Source organism: Cyanistes caeruleus, unplaced genomic scaffold, assembly GCF_971803275.1.
Source record: "Cyanistes caeruleus unplaced genomic scaffold, bCyaCae1.hap1.1 HAP1_SCAFFOLD_76, whole genome shotgun sequence".
Taxonomy (NCBI): Eukaryota; Metazoa; Chordata; class Aves; order Passeriformes; family Paridae; genus Cyanistes; species Cyanistes caeruleus.
This window is the reverse complement of record NW_028255888.1, coordinates 171-20,671: the sequence shown is the minus strand read 5'-3', so window position 1 is coordinate 20,671 and position 20,501 is coordinate 171. Positions and strand designations below refer to the sequence as shown.

Here is a 20,501-nt window from a genome sequence, read left to right as displayed (position 1 = left end):
GTAGTCCCGGAAGTGGCTCGGAAGGCGCGTTTGGCGGTGAAGGGAAGCACTTGGGGAGCACTTCTGCGTCCGAGCCGTGGCTGCAGGTCCTCGGGGCGAATGTATACGGCTTGGGAGCACCTGGGGGGAACCTGGGGAGCTGTAACCGGGCTCTTTGGGGCGCGGGGCACAGCAGGAGGTTTGGGCGCGGAACTGTGTTCTGGGATGATGGGAGATGAATTCCCAGCCGTGTCTGGAAGGGGCATCTGTGGGGTCGGGAGAACTCAGGTGTCCAGAGATGCTTTGGGGGGTCCTGAACGGGCGCTGAGGGGACACTCAGGGATCCTGGAGGGTTTGGGGGAGACTTATGAGACATATGGGGGGCGATGCCGGGGTTCTGGGGAGCGCAGGGCATATTCCCAGTTCCTCACAACCTGGTCTCAATTGCCCCCTGCAGGCTCCTACTCACTGCCAGGACGATCCCAGTATGATATCCCAGTATGATGTCACTACACAGCCAGTGCAATCTCAGCCAGTGCCAGGATGATCCCAGTACAAACCAGTCCCTGCCAGTGCTGCCACTCCTGGAATCCCCCAGCCCTCTCTGTGTTCCCCCCTCCCGCATCTCCCCAGAGGAGCCCCAAGGGCTGGCAGTCCCCAGCCAGGGTCCCCAGCCAGCCCCAGTTTTGGGGGATCTGCAGCCCCCAATTTTCCCAGTTTCCCCAGGCCGGGTTCCCTCCATCCCCAGTGGGTGGGAGCAGCAGAGAGCCCCGCGCTGCCCATCCCGACCTGTCCCGGCTCCATCCCCGCTCCTGCTGTGGGCTGTGAGGGGTTCGGGAATGGGGCACTGAGGTTGTCACTGCTCCTGGGGGAGGAGGAGGACGGATGGAAGTGGAAGGATGAGGGAGAGCAAGAAGGGATGGAAGTAGGAGAAGGGAGTGGTGTTAGGGAGGAGGTGGAGGAAGGAGGAAGAGGCGGAGCAGGAGGAAGAGGAAGAGGAGGGACAGAGGAGGATCAGGGAAAGGAGAAGGAATCACAAGGTCCAGCACTCCCTGAATTCACAGCCCCCACCTGTGGGATCATCACCTCGCATCCCACAGCTGACAGGGGAGGGGGAGCTTGGCCCTGGTATCCTGGAGGGTTCCTGGGTTGGGTTTTTTTGTGGGTGATGTTTGAAGAATGAAGAACTCCAAAGCTGTATGCAAAATGCCCCTTGGGGGGACATTGGGGGGTCCTGGTGGCAGCTGCTGGCAGAGGCAGCCTGGAGGAGCAGAGCCCTGTGTCCCCCAGGACCCCAAAGTGGGGAGCCCAGAGAGGAGGAGCTCTGCAATTTGTTGGACCCTCAACAGCCTGGAGAGGGGCAGGGGGGACTCCTTGGACCCCCTGCACCCCAAAGCAGAGAATAAGGGGAGAAGGGACTCTGAAGCCCCAAAAACCTCCAGCATCCCTAAGTGCTGAGATGGAAACGGGTAACTTCCTGGATTCCTGGCACTCCCAGCAGCCTGGGGAGGGCAGGGACCGAGTAGACTGGGGACCCCCAGTGCAAGCATGACCTCCAGGAGCTGGGATGGGAGGGAAACCCTGAACACCAAAGGGGAGAGACCAGAGATGGGGAACTTCTGGGAGGCATTTTCAGGGCTGAATCTTGGTGTTTGGGGGTTTTTATGGACTGCAGATGCCCGGTGATTTCTAGAGATGAACATGGGCAGAAGGAACCCCCTCAGCCCATGTGCTCATGAATCGTATTTTTCCCCAAGCCAGGATTTCCCATTCCCAAACCTTGGCCAGATGGAAGAGGAGGCTGTGAGGAAGAGGAAGATGCCCCGGGACACCCAGGCAGGTGAGGAGGAAGTCAGTGCCCCTTTCCCCCTCTCTCCTGCTCCATCTCCCAGCCCAGCATGGCCCCCGGCTGCAGGACAACCCCGCTGCCGAGGCCGTCCTGCCGTGGACGCACTGGGGGGATCTCCTTCCCCTTCCCTCTGGCACGGAGGCAAATCCCATCCTCTCCTTGTCCTTCCTCCCCCAGACATGGAGCTGAGGATGGAGACCAGGAAGAACAAATCCTCACAGCAAAACCTCATGGAAGAGGCCGTTTTGACCAGCTCCACAGCACAGAAATCCAACGGGGAAGAAAAGCCCTGGAGATCCCACAGGAGGAGGGGCTCCAAACCCATCCCAGGGTGCTCTGAGGAGGAAAGACTCACCCTGTGCAGGGAAGGCGGCCGGAGATCCAGCCGGGGCTCTGAGCTGGTGGTCCATGAGCAGCTTCAGGATGGGGCGAAGCCCTACAAGTGCTTGGAATGTGGGAAGAGCTTCAGCCAGAGCAGCAAACTGATCCGCCACCAGATGATTCACACTGGGGAATGGGCCTATGAGTGTGGGAAATGTGGGAAGGGCTTCAGCTGCAACTCCGAATTCATCCGTCACCAGCGCATCCACACTGGGGAGAGGCCCTACGAGTGTCCCAAGTGTGGGAAGAGGTTTCAGAGGAGCTCTCATCTCCTCGTGCACCAGCGGATTCACACAGATGAGAAGCCCTTCTGCTGCCCTGACTGTGGGGAGGGCTTCAAGCACAATTCCACCCTTGTAAGGCACCAGCAGATCCACACTGGGGAGAGGCCCTATGAGTGTCCCCAGTGTGGGAAGAGCTTCAGAAACAGCTCCTACCTGACCATCCACCAGAAGACCCACACTGGGGAACGGCCCTATGAGTGTGGGGAATGTGGGATGACCTTCAGCCAGAGGTCCCAACTGACCATTCACCAGATGACCCACACTGGGGAGAGGCCCTACGAATGTCTCCAGTGTGGGAAGAGGTTTCGCATCAGCTCCACTCTCCTCGTGCACCAGCGGATTCACACAGAGGAGAGGCCCTTCCGCTGCCCTGACTGCAGGAAGGGCTTCAAGTGAAACTCCCACCTCATCTCCCACCGGCGCAGCCACAGCGGGGAGAGGCCCTACGAGTGTCTCCAGTGTGGGAAGAGCTTCACCCAGAGCTCTAACTTGACCAGACACCAACAGAGGCACCACTAAGGGAAGCCCTGCGAGTGCCCCAAGTGCAGGAAGAGCTTTGTGTGCTGCCCCAGCTCCATCCCCCATCAGAGGACCCACGTTGGGCAGAGCCCTGATGACCCACGTTCCCAGTGATCTGTGTTGGGAAGACACTGGGCTGGTGGTCATTTTAGTTTGGTTTCAATTATCTTTTGGTTCATCTTCATCCTTGTAAAACAGACAAAATTGGGGTAAAAATCAACAAATTCATCAAAAGCATCTTAAACCTCACTTTTTACTAGTGTTTCAAGGTAATCTGGGATTTAGGGAGAAACTTGGGGGTTGTGGCGGTATTTGGTGTAGTTGTCTCCATTTCTTGGCATTCAAAGGGATGAGAGGGTTTGATCTACCACCTCTAAACCACTCCAAAATTATACAATTCCACAGCCTCTAAGGGTGTGATGCCTTAAGTTTTAGCTTTCATGTTTTTCATATTCTGCACTGTCTAGGTTTATAGTTTTGAACTTCATATTAAGTGTTGGTGAGCTCTCTTCACTTAGTAGGTAGACAAAACAATTCCTTTTCTAGCTTGATAACAAGGGCAGTCGTTACAAGTTTCAGGCCCAAAAGCATAAACAAGGGTGGACTAAAGGAAGAAAACAAGAAGGATGGGACTTCACCATCTGAAGCTGTAATTGGACAATGAACCCAAATATGCAGATGGACTTACAAAAATGTGAGACCTTACAATCAGTTGTTCATCCATTTTTGTGGCCATTTTTGGTTGATCTTGGGTGTAGCCCTGGCCAGGCTCTTGTATACCCAAGGTATATCCTTTAAGGCCTTTTAATAAACTTTATCCTTAACTCTGTGCAGCCTCTGTTCTAGGTCAGCCTTCTGAAGGCATCAGGTGGAATGGTATTGGAAGGGGACTGGGCAAAGTGGGATGCAGATCAGGAGGGGTGAGATGGGCATTGGGTGGGGCAGGATGGGTGGGATAGGGATTGGGAAGGGTGAAATGGGCAAAATAGGGGTTGGGAAGGAGGTTTTGATGTCCAGCAGAGATGAGATGGGTTGGCCTTGGGATTGGGGAGGTGCGGTGGGGTCTGGAATGAGACAGCCAAAGTTTGGGGATGATGAAGGGAAGGGGAGCCCATTACTGGGTGAGCTTTTGTGTGAGGTGCCCCTGCCCAGGGAGGCAAAGATTTGGTTTCAAATGAACATTATTAAAGTGAGAGGTGTGGGCAAGAGGGAATTCTATCCCTCTGCCTTGGAGTATGGGCCCTATGAGCCCAGGAAGAAATTCCACTCTGGACCCCTCATGGGATGGCAGCCCAGGGATTTCTGATTTGGTTTGGGCCCCTGGTGCTTCTCCCTTGCTGTGTTCCCAGTGGTCCCTAACCTTGAACTCCACCCTGATTCTCCAAACCCATCTCCCTGCCTCTGTTTGGGGCTGTCTCTGGATCTGAGTTTGTTCCTGAGCTGGATAAATGTTTTCCTGAGCAGAATCCCGTCTTGTTGGTGTCCCATGCCAGTTCCTGGTAACTATAGCCTCCCTGGACATGAACCTGCGGCCCTGGAACGCAAAACCCTGCAAAATTAAGACCCTCCCCAGACCTCCAAAATCCCAAAATTCCCTAAAATTCACCCAAAACTCCCCAAATTCCCTTAATTTCCCTATAATGCTCTTTTTGTCCCCCTCTGCTGCCTCTGCAGATGGTGTCTTGGGGACAACTCCAGGAATTTGGAGGGGGTCTCTCCTCCTCTGCCACCCCCCAAAAACCCAGCACTTTTGTGAAAAAAAATCCCAACAATCCCTTGGATTCAAGGGGGTGTTCCCCCATTTTGTATGCATTTTGGGGGGGTTCCCCCCTAATTTGTCAGTGTTTTTTGCCATTTTTTGGTGGTTTTGGCATTTTTCAAAGTGAGCTTTTTTGGGGGGGGTTCCCCCAATTTTTTGAAGGTGGGTGCCTCAATTTTTTTCTGGGGGTTCACCCCCTCCCCCAATATTTCCTCCATTCCCCTCCCCCCTTTTTGGTGATTTTGGGGGAGAGGGTTGCAATTTTGGGGGGATTTTGGGGAAGGGTTGCTATTTTTTGGGGGGTGTTCCCAGGTTTTGGAGTGGAATTGAGGAATTTGGTGGTTTGGGGGAAAACTTTGGAGCTCCTGGGGGGAATTTCGGGGTTTTAGAGCAGGAATTTTAGGATTTTTTTGTAACATTTGGGTGTTTGGGGGGAAATTTGGGGTTTTGGGGAGAACTTTGGGTTTTTTAGGGGGAGGATTTGGGGTTTGGGGTAAAAAAACTGGGGTTTTGGGGTGGAAAATTTGGTGGGATTGGGGGCAAAATTTTGGGGGGGCGAATTTGAGTCCTGTGAGGATGTGGGACTTTTGGGAGAGTATAGGGGTTTTGGGGGTATTTGGAAGGAATTTTTGGATTTTTTGGGGAGGAATTTGGTAGTTTTGGGGGGAAAATTCAGGGGTGCTGGCAGAGTTCTGATTTTGGGAAGGGGATTTGGGGAGGATTTTTTGGATTTTGGGGGAATCTCCACTGATGGGGAGGAGTCCTGATCACAGTGAGGAGCTGCATTTTGGGGAGGCCTGAATTTGGGGAGGGGTCTCAGGGAGGATTCCTGATTTTGGGGTGGGATGTGGGGGGATTTTCCAGTGATGGGGAGGTTTCTTGGGGGTGGGATTTTGGGAGGAGTCTCATTGGGGGACCATCCTGAGCTGGAAGCAGGGGGGACGTTGGGAGTGGAATTTGGGGAGTGTTAGAAATGGAAATAATTTGTGCTAACTAAATTGTAACTATTTGGAAAGTTATTACTAGAAGCAATCAGGGGAATTGGTGTTGCAAGGCAGATGGACCCCTTTACAGATATTACATGTTAAAATTAAGATACCGGATTGTAGTTTTGAGGTAAGTAATGTCCCAAGAGAAAATTGACCATGAGATGGACAAAATTGGAATGACTTCAGGCATAGGGCCTGAAAATTATGAAGTGTAAGACTAATTAGTGGAACACAATGCTTACTTACATAACACAATGCTTAGTACGCACACAAAACCTGCAAGGTTATCTGGAGGACAACAAGGATGAGTGTAAGCCTTTGTCCAAAGACCACCAAAAGAAGACTGAAGACCCCCTAACAAAAAGTGAAACATGCGCCGTGAAGAACAGTGATGTAAAATTAAAGAATCGGAAATAGGAAGAGACTTACAGGAAACATGAATGAATATGTATAAGCATACAGTATATAAGTTTAGTTTGAATTGCTTTGTTTTATATGTGAGGTAGGGTGAGAAGTCCTCCCCATAACCCGTTCAGTTTTGCTAGTGCTTTAATCATTCTTAATTATTGGCAAGCTATATTCATATCTATATATCTATATATCTATATATCTATATATCTATATATATATCTGTATTATATATATATATATATATTTATATCTGTATGTGTGGGTGTGTGTGCATATACGTGTGTGTATATATATATATATATATATATATATGAATATATTCACAAAATTGTACTCTTTTGCTAAATTATATTCCTTTACATCAAATTGCTATTCAATCCACTAAATTGTACTCTTTTATTTAGTTGTTTTCTTGTATTCAATTCACTAAATTGTATCATTTTTCTTTTCTTATTATTAAACTGCTGTTAACCCAATAGACCTAGTCGTCCAAATTTCAATTTCATTTATGACACTGCCCTTGGGTGAGTTACATCCACAGCGAGAGGGAGGAGGAGATGATCCCACCCATGGCTGCTGCTGGGTCCAGACATTTGGTGATATAAAGCTGAGCCAGAGCTTCAGCATCTCTCCCAAAATCACAGAATCACAGAATGCCTTGCCTTGGAAGAGACCTTAAAGTTCATCTCATTCCACCACTTGCCATGGGCAGGGACACCTTCCACTATCCCAGGCTGCTCCAAGCCCCGTCCAACCTGGCCTTGGACACTTCCAGGGATCCAGGGGCAGCCATGGATTCTCTGGGCAAGCTCTGATCTGTGCCCAGGTGAGCAGGGTCAGGACCCAAGGGAACAGCTGGAGCTGGGCCGGAGCAGGGCTGGGGATCAGCAAAAGCTTCTTCCCCCACAAGGGGCTGGGGCAGTGCCCAGGCTCCCCAGGGAATGGGCACGGCCCCGAGGCTGCCGCAGCTCCAGGAGCCTTTGGCCAGCGCTGCCAGGGATGCACAGGCTGCGATTGTTGGGGTGTCTGTGCAGGGCCGGGGGCTGCACTCCATGATCCCGATGGGTCCCAGATCCCAGCTCAGCCCCTTGTGCAACTCTCACCCTTTGGCTCAGCCTTTGTGTCCCCTGGAGGCGCTGGCAGAGCTGATGGGGTGGGGCAGGAGCGGGGCAGCCCCAGCGTTCCCCTGGCAGTGACACCACAGCTGGGGCAGCCCCAGCGTTCCCCTGGCAGTGACACCACAGCCATGGCAGCTCCAGCGTTCCCCTGGCAGTGACACCACAGCCATGGCAGCCCCAGCGTTCCCCTGGCAGTGACACCACAGCCATGGCAGCCCCAGCGTTCCCCTGGCAGTGACACCACAGCCATGGCAGCCCCAGCGTTCCCCTGGCAGTGACACCACAGCCATGGCAGCCCCAGCGTTCCCCTGGCAGTGACACCACAGCCATGGCAGCCCCAGCGTTCCCCTGGCAGTGACACCACAGCCAGGGCAGCCCCAGCGTTCCCTCCCTGGAGATGCTCCAAGGGAAGCGTCCAGAGCTGCATCCAGTCAGTGGAACTGAGCGGCCACTGAGCACCCCCGGCCTGGGCTGCTGTGGATTCCTCTGCAGACAGCTCAGGGAAGGTCCCCTTGGCCACCCACACAGTGCCCCAGACAAGTGTCACACACAGTTACAGAGCTCTGCCCAGAGCTGACAGCAGGAATCAATTAAAAAAAAAAAATTAAAAAATTAAAACCACCAAAAAAAAACAAGAAAAAGAGGACTCCTCCCAGCAGATCCTTTCCATCCTTCAGTTTTCACGTCTGCATGTGCACAAGACCTGGGGCTGCAAAAAATGAGGCTTCATTGGCACATTTGCAGGAAAAGCAGGTTTAGGGCAGGTTATCAGCAGAACTGTTCTCAGCTGGGTGAAAAAGGCCCCTTTGGCAGCTGCAGGGCCATTGAAAATGCAGATCCTTAGGCCATGGGGGAGAAAAGGGCTCTGAATTCCCCTCCCCTGACACACAAACCCTGCTCCCAAGCTGCTCCCCACACAGGATTCTACTGGAAGACTGTGGAAAGCTGAGAGTTGACTTTGGCTTCTCCATGTTCCGTGTCCTAAAGCTGCCTGGGAGAAGAAATTTAGGGTCAACTCCACTGGCACAATCCCTCCTGGCCCAGGGCACAGCCCCAGGAAGGTCTTTGCTCCTCGCTCGGCCCTCCCTGAGGAGGCTGGCAGGGCTTGCAGTTTTATGGCATTTGTCCTTGCTGCCCCTCACATCCCACTGCCCCACAAAGAGCCCCGAGCCACCTGTGAGGGACAGGCCCTGCTGGGCCAGGCCTGGGCTCAGGGCTTGGCCTTTCTGCTTCCTCCAACCCAGCCAGGGCTGGCTCAGCATTGCAGTTCCCTGTGCTGTGCCCCAGGCTCGCTCGGCCCCTGCTGGAAAGGGACCTGAGGTACCTCGATCCCCTCGGGCAGTGCATGGGAGAAAACAACTAGCTTCCCAGGAGGGGGGAAACAAACTTTTACTTGCAAAATTTAGAGAATGAAGTACTTGGGAAATCATAAAGTGACATGGAATTACAGTAAAGCACTTCACAGAGCACTGACTAAGCAAACTCTAATCCATCCAACTTCAAGTTATACAGATTTGGAGAAAAGGAATTCAAGAGAAGAGAGAGGGACAGAGATCCACAGTCAGCCTTGGATCCAGCGCCATCTCAGCTGCTGTGAGCTCCGGGGCTGTGGCACATGTCAGTGTCTGTAAGAGACGCTTTTGGGGTGTGGACGTTCCGGGACACGGCAGAGACCTCTATAATCGAGTTAGATGTCAGTAGTTTATTTCAGGGCGTGGGAGAGAGAGAGAACCTGCTAGGAGCCAGCAGATGAAGCTCAAAGCAGGCTCAGAGGGAACAATACAAAAGGGAGTAAAATATGAATACATGAGTTCAAGACTTAAGATAGCTAAGAAAGAGAGTAACAGAACAGAAGTGAGAGAGCTGGGAAAAGAGCATAAAGAAGAGAAGTAAAAAGAGCAGGAAAAAGAGTGTAGAAAAAGTGAGGCAAGAGAGACAAGAGAGCGTAGCAAGAGAGCGAGCTCTCCTTTACAGTTGCTTATATAACCTATACATTGAATATTTTATTCCTTCACTAACCAATCTTTCTAAGTATACTAATACAGTAACATTTGTGTGTGACCTATAGAAATCGCTGCTTTTGCATATTTTTAGTTATCTCAGGGTCCTTCAGACCTTTCTTTATAAGGCTGGGAAGAGGGGTCTTAGCTTAGTTTTACTGGGGGAAAGAATGTGTTCTGGCATACCAGACCGGCTTCTTTGAATTATTCAAACTGTTCTTTCATTTGTATTTCTTCCTTAGCCTTTCTGGCTAAGGAGTCATATTTATAATTTCTTTCTAATTCTACCTTCCCAACAAGTGTCACACCCGTGTCACAGCCTCACCTGCTGTGGTTCCTCTCCCAGGTGGGGTTTTTGGGGTGCCAGGGGCTTGGCAGCCACTTTGGGGCTGGAGCAGAGGCTGCAGTGGCTGGGCTAGGGCAGAGACTGCACCACCCATTCAGAACTTGTTCTGCCCCCCCAAACACACACTGGAGATGTCTGGGACCATTCATCATTTCTCTGCTCTCCAGCACTGAGGCAACGCACTCTGGCTGCAGCTCTGAGCTCATGCCCATGGCAACTACCCCTGACAATGGGGCTCCATGGAGCTGCTCTCAGGAACCCCCCAAGAGCTGGGGAGTGCCCCAGAACTGCCTCAGAAATGTGGGATACCCCAAAATCTCTTCAGGAATGTGGAATATCCAAAAACTCACTCAGTAATGGACACGCCTTCCCTTCATCATTCCCAAACTTTGGCTGTCTCATTGCAGGCCCCACTCCACATCCCCAATCCCAACCCCAACCCATCCCATCCCTGCTGGACATCAAGACCCCCTTCCCAAGCCTGATTTCCCCCATTTCACACCTCCCAAACTCCATCACACCTATCCTGCCCCACCCAATGCCCATGTCACACCCCCAATCTGCATCCCACTTTGCCCAATCCCCTTCCAACCCCATTCCACCTGATGCCTTCAGAAGGCTGACCTAGAACAGAGGCTAGACAGAGTTAAGAATAAAGTTTATTAAAAGGTCTTAAAGGATACACCTTAGGCAGTACAAGAGCCTTCCCAGGGCTACACCCCAAATGGACCAAAAATGGTCAAAAAAACCCAAAAACAAACAACTCATCACGAGGTCTCACATTTTTGTAAGTTGAGGTCCATCTGCATATTTGGGTTCATGGTCCAATTATAGCTTCAGATGATGAAGTCCTGTCCTTGTTTTCTCTCTTCAGTCCACCCTTGTTTATGCTTTTGAGCCTGCAACTTGTAATGATTGTCCTGGGTATCAAGCTAGAAAAGGAATTGTTTTGTCTACCTACTCTGTGAAGAGAGCTCACTAACACTTAATATGAAGTTCAAAACTACAAACCTAGACAGTGCAAAATATGAAAAATTTAAAAGCTAAAACTTAAGGCATCACACCCGGAGGGGTTGTGGAATCCAATAGTTTTGAGTGGCACTGTGCAGTTTTCAGTGGCATTGAGTGGTTCTGAGGTGACAGATAAAACTCTCGTTGCTTTGAGTGCCAAAAATGGAGAAAACTCCACCAAATAGCTCCACAACCCCCAAGTATTTCCCTGAATACCAGATTACCTTGAAGCACTAGTAAAATGTGAGGCTCTAGATGCCTTTGATGAATTTATAGACTTTTACCCCAATTTTGTCTGTTTTAAAGGGATAAAGATGAATCAAAAGATAATCGGAACAAAACAAAAGGACCACCAGCCCAGTGTCTTCCTAACACAGATCACTGGGAACGTGGGTCATCAGGGCTCGGCCCAACGTGGGGCCTCTGATGGGGGATGGAGCTGGAGCAGCATATGAAGCTCTTCCTGCACTTGGGGCACTCGCAGGGCTTCCCTTAGTGGTGCCTCTGTTGGTGTCTGGTCAAGTTAGAGCTCTGGGTGAAGCTCTCCCCACACTGGGGACATTTGTAGAGCCTCTCCCCGCTGTGGCTGCGCCGGTGGGAGATGAGGTGGGAGTTTCGCTTGAAGCCCTTCCCGCAGTCAGGGCAGCGGAAGGGCCTCTCCTCTGTGTGAATCCGCTGGTGCACGAGGAGAGTGGAGCTGATGTGAAACCTCTTCCCACACTGGAGACATTCATAGGGCCTCTCCCCAGTGTGGATCATCTGGTGAATGGTCAGTTGGGACCTCTGGCTGAAGGTCATCCCACATTCCCCACACTCATAGGGCCGTTCCCCAGTGTGGGTCCTCTGGTGGATGGTCAGGTAGGAGCTGTTTCTGAAGCTCTTCCCACACTGGGGACACTCGTAGGGCCTCTCCCCAGTGTGGATCCGCTGGTGCCTGACGAGGGTGGAATTGTGCTTGAAGCCCTCCCCACAGTCAGGGCAGCAGAAGGGCTTCTCATCTGTGTGAATCCGCTGGTGCACGAGGAGATGAGATCTCCTCTGAAACCTCTTCCCACACTCGGGACACTCGTAGGGCCTCTCCCCAGTGTGGATGCGCTGGTGACGGATGAATTCGGAGTTGCAGCTGAAGCCCTTCCCACATTTCCCACACTCATAGGCCCATTCCCCAGTGTGAATCATCTGGTGGCGGATCAGTTTGCTGCTCGAGCTGAAGCTCTTCCCACACTCCAAGCACTTGTAGGGCTTCGCCCCCTCCTGAAGCTGCTCATGGACCACCAGCTCAGAGCCCTGGCTGGATCTCCGGCCGCCTTCCCGGCACAGGGTGGATCTTTCCCCCTCAGACCACCCTGGGATGGGTTTGGAGCCCCTCCTCCTGCGGGATCTCCAGGGCTTTTCCTCCCCATTGGATTCCCGGAATGTGGAGCCGCTCAAGTCAGCCTCTTCCATGACGTTTTGCTGTGAGGATTTGTCCTCCCTGGTCTCCATCCTCAGTTCCTTGACTGGGGGAGGAAGGACAAGGAGAGGATGGGATTTGCCTCTGTGCCAGAGGGAAGGGGAAGGAGATCCCCCCAGTGCATCCCCGGCAGGACGGCATCAGCAGGTTTTCCTGCAGCTGGGGGCCATGCTGGGCTGGGAGATGGAGCAGGAGAGAGGGGGAAAAGGGCACTGACTTCCTCCTCACCTGCCTGGGTGTCCTGGGGCATCTTCCTCTTCCTCACAGCCTCCTTCTCCATCCAGACAAGATTTGGGATTGGAAAATCCTGGTTTGGGAGAAAACAAGGAATGAGCACAATGAGTTTGAATGTCCCTTGGCCCAAGTCCCTCTCTAGAAGCCACTGGATATCTGAGGTGTCTTGGTTTGAAAGGACAGGTGTTTGCTAGGGAAGGCAGAAACCTCCACTGAAATTGATAAAAATGTAAGCAACAACCCCCTCCGAATTATTATAATCTTGATATCAAAGTCCTCTCAAATATTGATATAGGAATATAAATAACAGTTATTTACTAAAGAAAGGAAATGAAAATGCAGCAGTACAAAAAAAAAACCAACAAACAAACCAACAAAAAAACAACTCACTGAGAGAATCAGAATACAACCTGACACCCTGTTGGTCAGGGTGTTGGAAGCAGTCTTATCCAAATTTAAGATTAAATGGTGGCTGCTGTCCACATGGAGTGACAGATGTGGTTCTGTTGAAGCAATGATCCCATAGAAGGGTGTAGCTTACCTCTGAAATTCTGGTGCTGTAGATGCGTCTTCTCTCTCCTCTGGGATACAAGTGGAGAAAGACTGCCTGTGGTGTTCTGATGCTCAGATTATATCTAGGCAGGAATGGCCCAGGATGCTCCTGGGTGGAGCATCTCACAATGGGCTGATGTCATTTTATCAGTATTGCAGTGAGACTCAATGGCCCATTACCAGAAGCTATCCCCCTGGGGGGAGGATGGGTGGTGGGAGAGATAAAGAAAACTGCCTCACCAGGTTTTAACAGCTGGCCCATTAACAGAAGATATCCCCCAGTTATGAGGGTTGGGTCATGGAGGAGATAATGAAAACTGCCCCACCAGGTTTTAAAAGATGGTGATAGAATACATACTTTTGGTTACATCTTGCATTGCAACCCAAGACATGGGGTCCATAAAAACCTCCCAAACACCAAGATTCAGCCCTGAAAATGCCTTCCACGAGTTCCCCATCTCTGGTCTCCCTCTTTTGGTGTTCACGGTTTCCTCCTTGTCCCAGCTGCTGGGGATCACGCTTGTACTGGGGGTCCTCTGTCTACTCGGTCCCTGACCTCTTCAGGCTGCTGGGAGTGCCAGGAATTTGAAATGTTCCCCCTATTTCTATCTCCTCACTTAGGGATGCTGGTATCCCCCAGTATCCCCCCAAGGGGCATTTTCCACTCAGCTCTGGAGTTCTTCATTCTCCAAACATCCTCCCCAAAAAACCCAACCCCTGAGGGACCCCTCAGGATATCTGGGCCGAGCTCCCCCTCCCCAGGCACCTGTCGGATTGAGGGGTGGGGGATGATGATCCCACAAGTAGGGGGCTATGAATTCAGGGAGTGCTCAACCTCGTGGTTCCTTCTATTTTTCCTGATCCACTTTTGTCCCTCCTTCAGGCTGAAGAAGCTGCTCAAGGAATCAGAAGCAAAACTCCAAGTCCCTTGGAGCTTCAATTGGCCCCACTGAGGGCAGGGACTGCCAAAGGCTCCCCAGGCACTGGTGAGAGCAGATTCTGGAGGACAGGATTGCCGGGAGCCAAAGGCTCTGAGCAGGGAACTGCAATGCTGAGCAAGCCCTGGCTGGGTTGGAGGAAGCAGAAAGGCCAAGCCCTGAGCCCAGGCCTGGCCCAGCAGGGCCTGTCCCTCACGGGTGGCTCAGGGCTCTCTGTGGGGCAGTGGGATGTGAGGGGCAGCAAGGACAAATGCCATAAACCTGTGTGACATTCTAGATCCTTATGGTATCAAGGGGCCAGTGGGACACTGTGGGAAGTTGTGGAACCAAGGGGATCATTTTGGCACTCTTGGGCCCATAGAACCAAGGAACCAGTGGGACCCTCTGGGGCCTTATGGAAACAAGATGCCACTGTGAGCCTGCAGGGCTGTAACACCCCAGAACACTTCAATGCTGGTGGTAACCAAAGGTTCCTGTGCTTGAGTTTAGTGCACAGGAGGAACACCAACCAGATATTCTCAGAATGGACAGATGCAAAGAATATTCTTGGTAGGAAGGGACCCACAAGGACCATCAAGTCCAATTCCTAAGTGAATAGCCCCACAAGGATTGAACCCACAACCTCAGTGATGCTGGCACCATTCTCTGACCAACTGAGCAAAAAGGTCAAAATGATACAAAATTTAACTGGCAGAATATAGACAATCATGGAACTATGCAAAGGGTTTAATACAACATTAAACTGAACATACAACTCTTACCATAGCATTAAGTTTACTAACTTAGCCCATTTAACCTAAAAAGTGTTAACCCTTAAGATTTTGGGTAACATTAAGATATCCAAAAATGTTCCAGGTACGTAGGATAAGAAGGAGAAGAAAAAGAGACCAGAAAGACAGAAGATCTACAGAAAAACATTTCCAGGATGATCCCGGCCACTCCCAGTACAATTGCAGTCACTCTCAGGTATGAGCTGTTGCACTCAGTCACTCCCAGTATGGTTCCAGTCAACCCCAGATCCTCCCAGCATGATTCCAGTCATGGCCAGAGTGACTCCCTGTCACTCTCAGGATGGGCCCAGTTGCTCCCAGTCACCTCCAGCATGCTTCCAGTCACAGCCAGCACCTTTCCATTCCATTTGCTCCCAGTAGGATCCCAGTTAGTTCCACTGGGATCCCAGTATGACCCCAGCATGGGCACAGCTGCTCCCATGATTATCCAGTGTGGTTCCAGTTGCTCCCATTTACCTGCACTGTGGTTTCAGTCTCTCCCAGTCTATCCCAGTCACTCTCAGTCACTCCTCAGGTGCTTCCAGCCTGATCCCAGTTGCTCCCAGCCACTCCCAGTCATCCTGAGTGCAGTTACAGTTGCTGCCAGTATGGTCCCAGTCTTGCCCATCATGGCCCAGCTGCTCCCCCTGTGTTCCTGGCAGGATGCCAGTTGCCCTCAGCATGGTTCCAGTTGTTCCCTGTTCCTCCCAGTGTGATCCCAGTTGCACCCAGTTGCCCCCAGTATAGTCCCAGTCCCTCCCCAGATGATCCCAGCCGCTCCCAGCATGGTCCCAGTCACACTCAGTTGCACCCAGTGCAGACCCAGTCACTCCTACTTGTTCCCAGTTGTCTGCAGCACAGGGTCCCAGTTGTCCCCAGCACAGTTCCCATTGTTCCCAGTGTGTTCCCAGTCATCCCCAGTATGGTCACAGACACCCCCAGTATATCCCATTTGCCCTCAGCATGTCCATAGCCATTCCCAGACACTCCTAGTAATCCCAGTCAAGTGCTTCTTATCCCAGTATGATATCAGGCCCAGTATATCCCAGCTGAGCATTCCCTGAATTCACAGCCTCCCATCCGTGGGATCGTCACCCCGCCATCCCACAGGTGACTGGGGAGGGCAAGCTCGGCCCAGATATCCTGGGGGGTTCCTGGGTTGCGTTTTGGGGGGGGGGGGGATGTTTGGAGAATGAAGAACTCCAGAGCTGAGTGGAAAATGCCCCTTGGGGGGACATTGGGGGTTCCCAGTGGCTGCTGCTGGCAGAGGCAGTCTCGAGGAGCAGAGCTCTGTGACCCCCAGGACCCCAAAGTGGGGAGCCCAGAGAGGGGGACAGCCGCAATTCGCGGGACCCTCAACAGCCTGGAGAGGGGCGGGGGGGGGGTGTCTCCACGGACCCCCTGCAACCCCAAGAAGAGAATAAGGGGAGCAGGGACCCTGGGACCCCAAAAACTTCCAGCATCCCTAAGTGTTGAGATGGAAACAGGGGAAATTTTTAGATTCCTGGCACTCCCAGCAGCCTGAAGAGGTCAGGGACTGAGTAGACAGAGGACCCCCAGTACACACGTGACCCCAAGGAGCTGGGACAAGGAGTAAACCCTGAACAGCAAAAGGGAGAAAACAGAGGTGGGGAATTCCTGGAAGGCATTTTCAGGGCTGAATTTTGGTGGTGTAAAATTTTTATGGACCCCATGTCTTGGGTTACAATGCAAGATGTAACCAAAAGTATGTATTCTATCACCATCTGTTAAAACCTGGTGGGGCAGTTTTCTTTATCTCTTTCATCACCCATCCCTCATAATGGGGGGGATGTCTTCTGTTAATGGGCCAGCTGTTAAAACCTGGTGAGGCAGTTTTCTTTATCTCTCCCACCACCCATCCTCCCCCCAGGGGGATAGCTTCTGGTAATGGGCCATTGAGTCTCACTGCAATAGTGATAAAATGACATCAGCCCATTGTGAGATGCTCCACCCAGAGAGAGGAGCCAAATTTGTGGGAAGTTTGTGGAATTTCCTGGGATTTTTGTGGAATTTTGAGGGATTTTTACGAGATTTGAAGAATTTTGAAAGATTTTTCTTCGATTGTGTGCAAATTGGAGGAGACTTTGTGGGATGTTTCTGGAATTTGGTAGGGTTTTGAGAAGATTTTGAGAATTTGATGGGTTGTTTGTGGAATTTTGTGGGCTGTTTGTGGAATTTCATGGAATTTTTGTGGAATTTTGAGGGATTTTTACGAGACTTGAAGAATTTTGAAAGATTTTTCTTCCATTGTGTGCAAATTGGAGGAGACTTTGTGGGATGTTTCTGGAATTTTGAAGGGGTTGTTGCTTACATTTTTATCAATTTCCGTGGAGGTTTCTGCCTTCCCTAGCAAACACCTTTCCTTTCAAACCAAGACACCTCAGATATCCAGTGGCTTCTAGAGAGGGACTTGGGCCAAGAGACATTCAAACTCATTGTGCTCATTCCTTGTTTTCTCCCAAACCAGGATTTCTCATTCCCAGACCTTGGCCAGATGGAAGAGGAGGCTGTGAGGAAGAGGAAGATGCCCCAGGACACCCAGGCAGGTGAGGAGGAAGTCAGTGCCCCTTTCCCCCTCTCTCCTGCTCCATCTCCCAGCCCAGCCTGGCCCCCAGCTGCAGGAAAACCCCGCTGCCGACGCCGTCCTGCTGGGGACGCACTGGGGGGATCTCCTTCCCCTTCCCTCTGGCACAGAGGCAAATCCCATCCTCTCCTTGTCCTTCCTCCCCCAGACAAGGAGCAGAGATGGAGACCAGGGAGGACAAATCCCCAGGGCAGAACCTCATGGAACAGGCTGACTTGAGCGGCTCCACATTCCAGGAATCCAATGGGGAGGAAAAGCCCTGGAGATCCCGCAGGAGGGGCTCCAAACCCATCCCAGGGTGCTCTGAGGAGGAAAGACCCACCCTGTGCAGGGAAGGCGGCCGGAGATCCAGCCGGGGCTCTGAGCTGGTGGTCCATGAGCAGCTTCAGGATGGGGAGAAGCCCTATGAGTGCTTGGAATGTGGGAAGAGCTTCAGTCGGAGCAGCAAACTGATCCAGCATCAGATGATCCACACTGGGGAATGGCCCTATGAGTGTGAGAAATGTGGGAAGGGCTTCAGCTTCAACTCCAAACTCATCATCCACCAGCGCAGCCACACTGGGGAGAGGCCCTACGAGTGTCCTGAGTGTGGGAAGAGGTTTCAGACCAGCTCCAATCTCCTCATACACCAGCGGATTCACACAGATGAGAAGCCCTTCTGCTGCCCTGACTGTGGGGAGGGCTTCAAGCACAATTCCACCCTCGTCAGGCACCGGCGGATCCACACTGGGGAGAGGCCCTATGAATGTGGGGAATGTGGGAAGAGCTTCAGCCCAAGCTCCAGCCTCAGTACCCACAAACTCATGCAGACTGGGGAGAGGCCCTACGAATGTCCCCAGTGTGGGAAGAGCTTCTCCAGGCACTCTCACTTGATCAAACACCAACGGAGGCACCAGTAAGTGCCCCCACCAAGCCCTGCTAAAGCCCCAAATGCAGCAAGAGCTCTGTCCATGGCTCCAGCTCCAGAGGATCCATGTCGGGAAGTGACCTGGTGACTTTGTGATCCATGTTCCATGTGATCCATGCTGAGAACACCCCTGTACCTTTTCCTGCCTGTGGCAATGACATGATTTGGGATCAAAGAATGTGAGGGTATGGCCATGGCCCTGTCATTATATTCAATCCCATCTCAGGTCATTGCCAGGGGCAGGAAAAGGACTCACCAGAGGAGAAGGGTGTCATTTCCTGGCAGGAGGAAATACATGTCCAGGAAGAGCCAGTAGGTGGTGTTTACTTTTCCCTGTAAATAGTTTGTCTTATCCCTTCTGTAATCCAAATTGTTTCTCTTCCTGTTCGTTCCTTATCTTGTTTCTATTCTCAATAAATTGTTCTTATCCGAGCCTGGGATCTTTGCCTTTTGTGTTTTCCATGGGAGGCGGGAGGGAAGTGAGCGGCAGCGCGAATTTAGCGGGAGCAGGAAATTGGGGAATCCCATTCATGAAGCCCAGCCCATGGAATCCGAGCATCCCAGCTGGTGCCAGGCCTGGTTGCCATGGCAGCAGCCTTGGGAGCGGGTCCCTGGCTGGGGGCTGCAGGATCCTCTTCCCTCTGGTGCATAGGGACAGGAGTGGAGGGAGTGGCTGGAGTTGAGGCGGGCAGATTTAGGCTGGATGTGAGGAAAAGGTTTTTCCCCCGAGGCTGCTGGGGCACTGAACAGGCTCCCCAGGGAAGGCTCCCAGCTCCAGGGCTGTCTGAGCTCCAGCAACGTTTGGCCAGTTCTGCCAGAACCAGAGCCTGGGCCAGGGCTCCTTCACCCTGTCGCAAACGAGGGCTTGAGAGCGTTTAAAAAATCCCTGGCAAGGAAGGAACAAAAACAAGATTTAATATTAAGCACCAGCAGCACAAAGTTCCTTTGCAAGAGTCACTGTAGTCCTGACTGGACACTTCAGGCACAGCAAGGAAACAAAGCAACAACAAAACCAAACAAATTCCAGGCAACTAAACCAAAAATGAACCCAGAAGTGTCCGTGTGTGTATATGTGTGTGTGTGTGTGTGTGTGTGTGTGTGTGTGTGTGTGTGACAAAAGGACAGTGAGGGCAAGGATAAAAGGAATACAGCCTAAAAGATTTACAGAGCTCAAACTTAACAGGACTTAACTGATACCTTAACTTTAATTGATATCCCAAACATCACAATTTAGCAAAAGAACAGTATTTACTGTATTTAACCTAACTTATATGACTTAGCAGTTTAGCAGATGAATAATATTTAACAGTATTTAACTTAGCTTATAATATATATATAAAACATTACAAGTTAGGAAAAGAACAAAACTTAGCAGCATTTAACTTAGCTTAGACCTCGTGACTTAACCTCACTCACTGGCCTGACTGACTCACATCTCCAAGGCACTCCAACCTCTCTGACAGCAGCATTTCTGCCACATTTGCCAGGGCACAGCACTGGTGTGTGCACACAGACACAAAGAGGCAGTGCAAGGCAGCTGTGAGAAATTCCCCTGCAGGGCAGCGAAATGCTCCCTGTGGATGCTTTGGCATCTCCCCAGTGGGCAAGGGCTGAGCCTGGAGGAGTGGGGGGATCGGCCCAGGCTCCATCCTTGTTCGGGGATGCCCCGAGTGCAGCAAACGGGAGAGTTCCTGGCTCACAGAGGCCCCACTCCGAGGGAGGTGGCTGGCCCAGGAGAGCTGCAAGGGGCTCCTTTTGGAGCGCTGTTTGTAGGGCCTCAAGAGAGGGACTTCAGGCACAGCATAAATTTCGTCCTGGCCGCACTTGGCATCGACAGCTTTCTTTGCAAGGCTGAGAACAGGGATGTTGTGCCATGGAGGGAACAGAAACAGTTCCCAGGGCTGCTCCTGAAGCAAGCAGGAGCTGCTTGGGCAGCAGCAGTGCCTGGGAGCAGACAGTGTTTCTGATGAGCTGCAGAGGAGCTGAGCCCAGGGGCTGTTGGCCAAGGCCCAGGCCCAAGGAGCATTTCTCAGCTGGCAGGGCGGCCTGAGAAGGGCAGGGGGGAATGCACCAGCACAGGGCCCCATGGAACCAAGGGACCATTGTGACACTACAGGGCCCAATGGAACCAAGCAGAACATTCTGACACTGTGGGGCTCCATGGAACCAAGGATCCATTGTGATACCATGGGGCCTCATGGAGCCAAGGAAACCAGAGTGACCCTGGGGGGCTCCATGGGACCAAGGGCCCATTGTGACATTTTGGGACCTGTGGAACCACAGAGACCATTGTGACACTGCAGGGCCCAATAGAACCAAGGGAACACAGAACAGGTCTGTCTTGGCCTGACTTGTGTGGCTGACCTGGGCCTCTTGAGGATCACTTCTCATCTGCT

General features: G+C 51.8%; 2 protein-coding genes across 3 annotated transcripts; one reads left to right on the top strand and one right to left on the bottom strand.

Annotated features, from left to right (window-relative positions):
- On the top strand, nt 1-3,841 carry LOC147646870 (uncharacterized). Its single transcript, XM_086872821.1, has 3 exons — nt 1-86; nt 437-1,819; nt 2,006-3,841. Exons 2-3 carry the CDS (start codon nt 1,675-1,677, stop codon nt 2,887-2,889), a joined length of 1,029 nt encoding a protein of 342 aa, XP_086728947.1. The 5' UTR covers nt 1-86; nt 437-1,674; the 3' UTR covers nt 2,890-3,841.
- Nucleotides 3,842-10,276: 6,435 nt separating this feature from the next.
- Nucleotides 10,277-20,285, bottom strand: LOC147646869 (uncharacterized). 2 transcript variants are annotated; one of them, XM_086872822.1, is made up of 3 exons: nt 19,539-20,285; nt 12,328-12,406; nt 10,277-12,145 (listed from the first exon to the last, which is right to left on the bottom strand). In XM_086872822.1, exons 1-3 carry the CDS (start codon nt 20,265-20,267, stop codon nt 11,139-11,141), a joined length of 1,815 nt encoding a protein of 604 aa, XP_086728948.1. In that variant the 5' UTR covers nt 20,268-20,285; the 3' UTR covers nt 10,277-11,138. The 2 variants fall into 2 exon arrangements, with proteins under 2 accessions (XP_086728948.1, XP_086728949.1); XM_086872823.1 differs by having other exon boundaries at nt 19,522-20,209.
- Nucleotides 20,286-20,501: the final 216 nt, after the last annotated feature.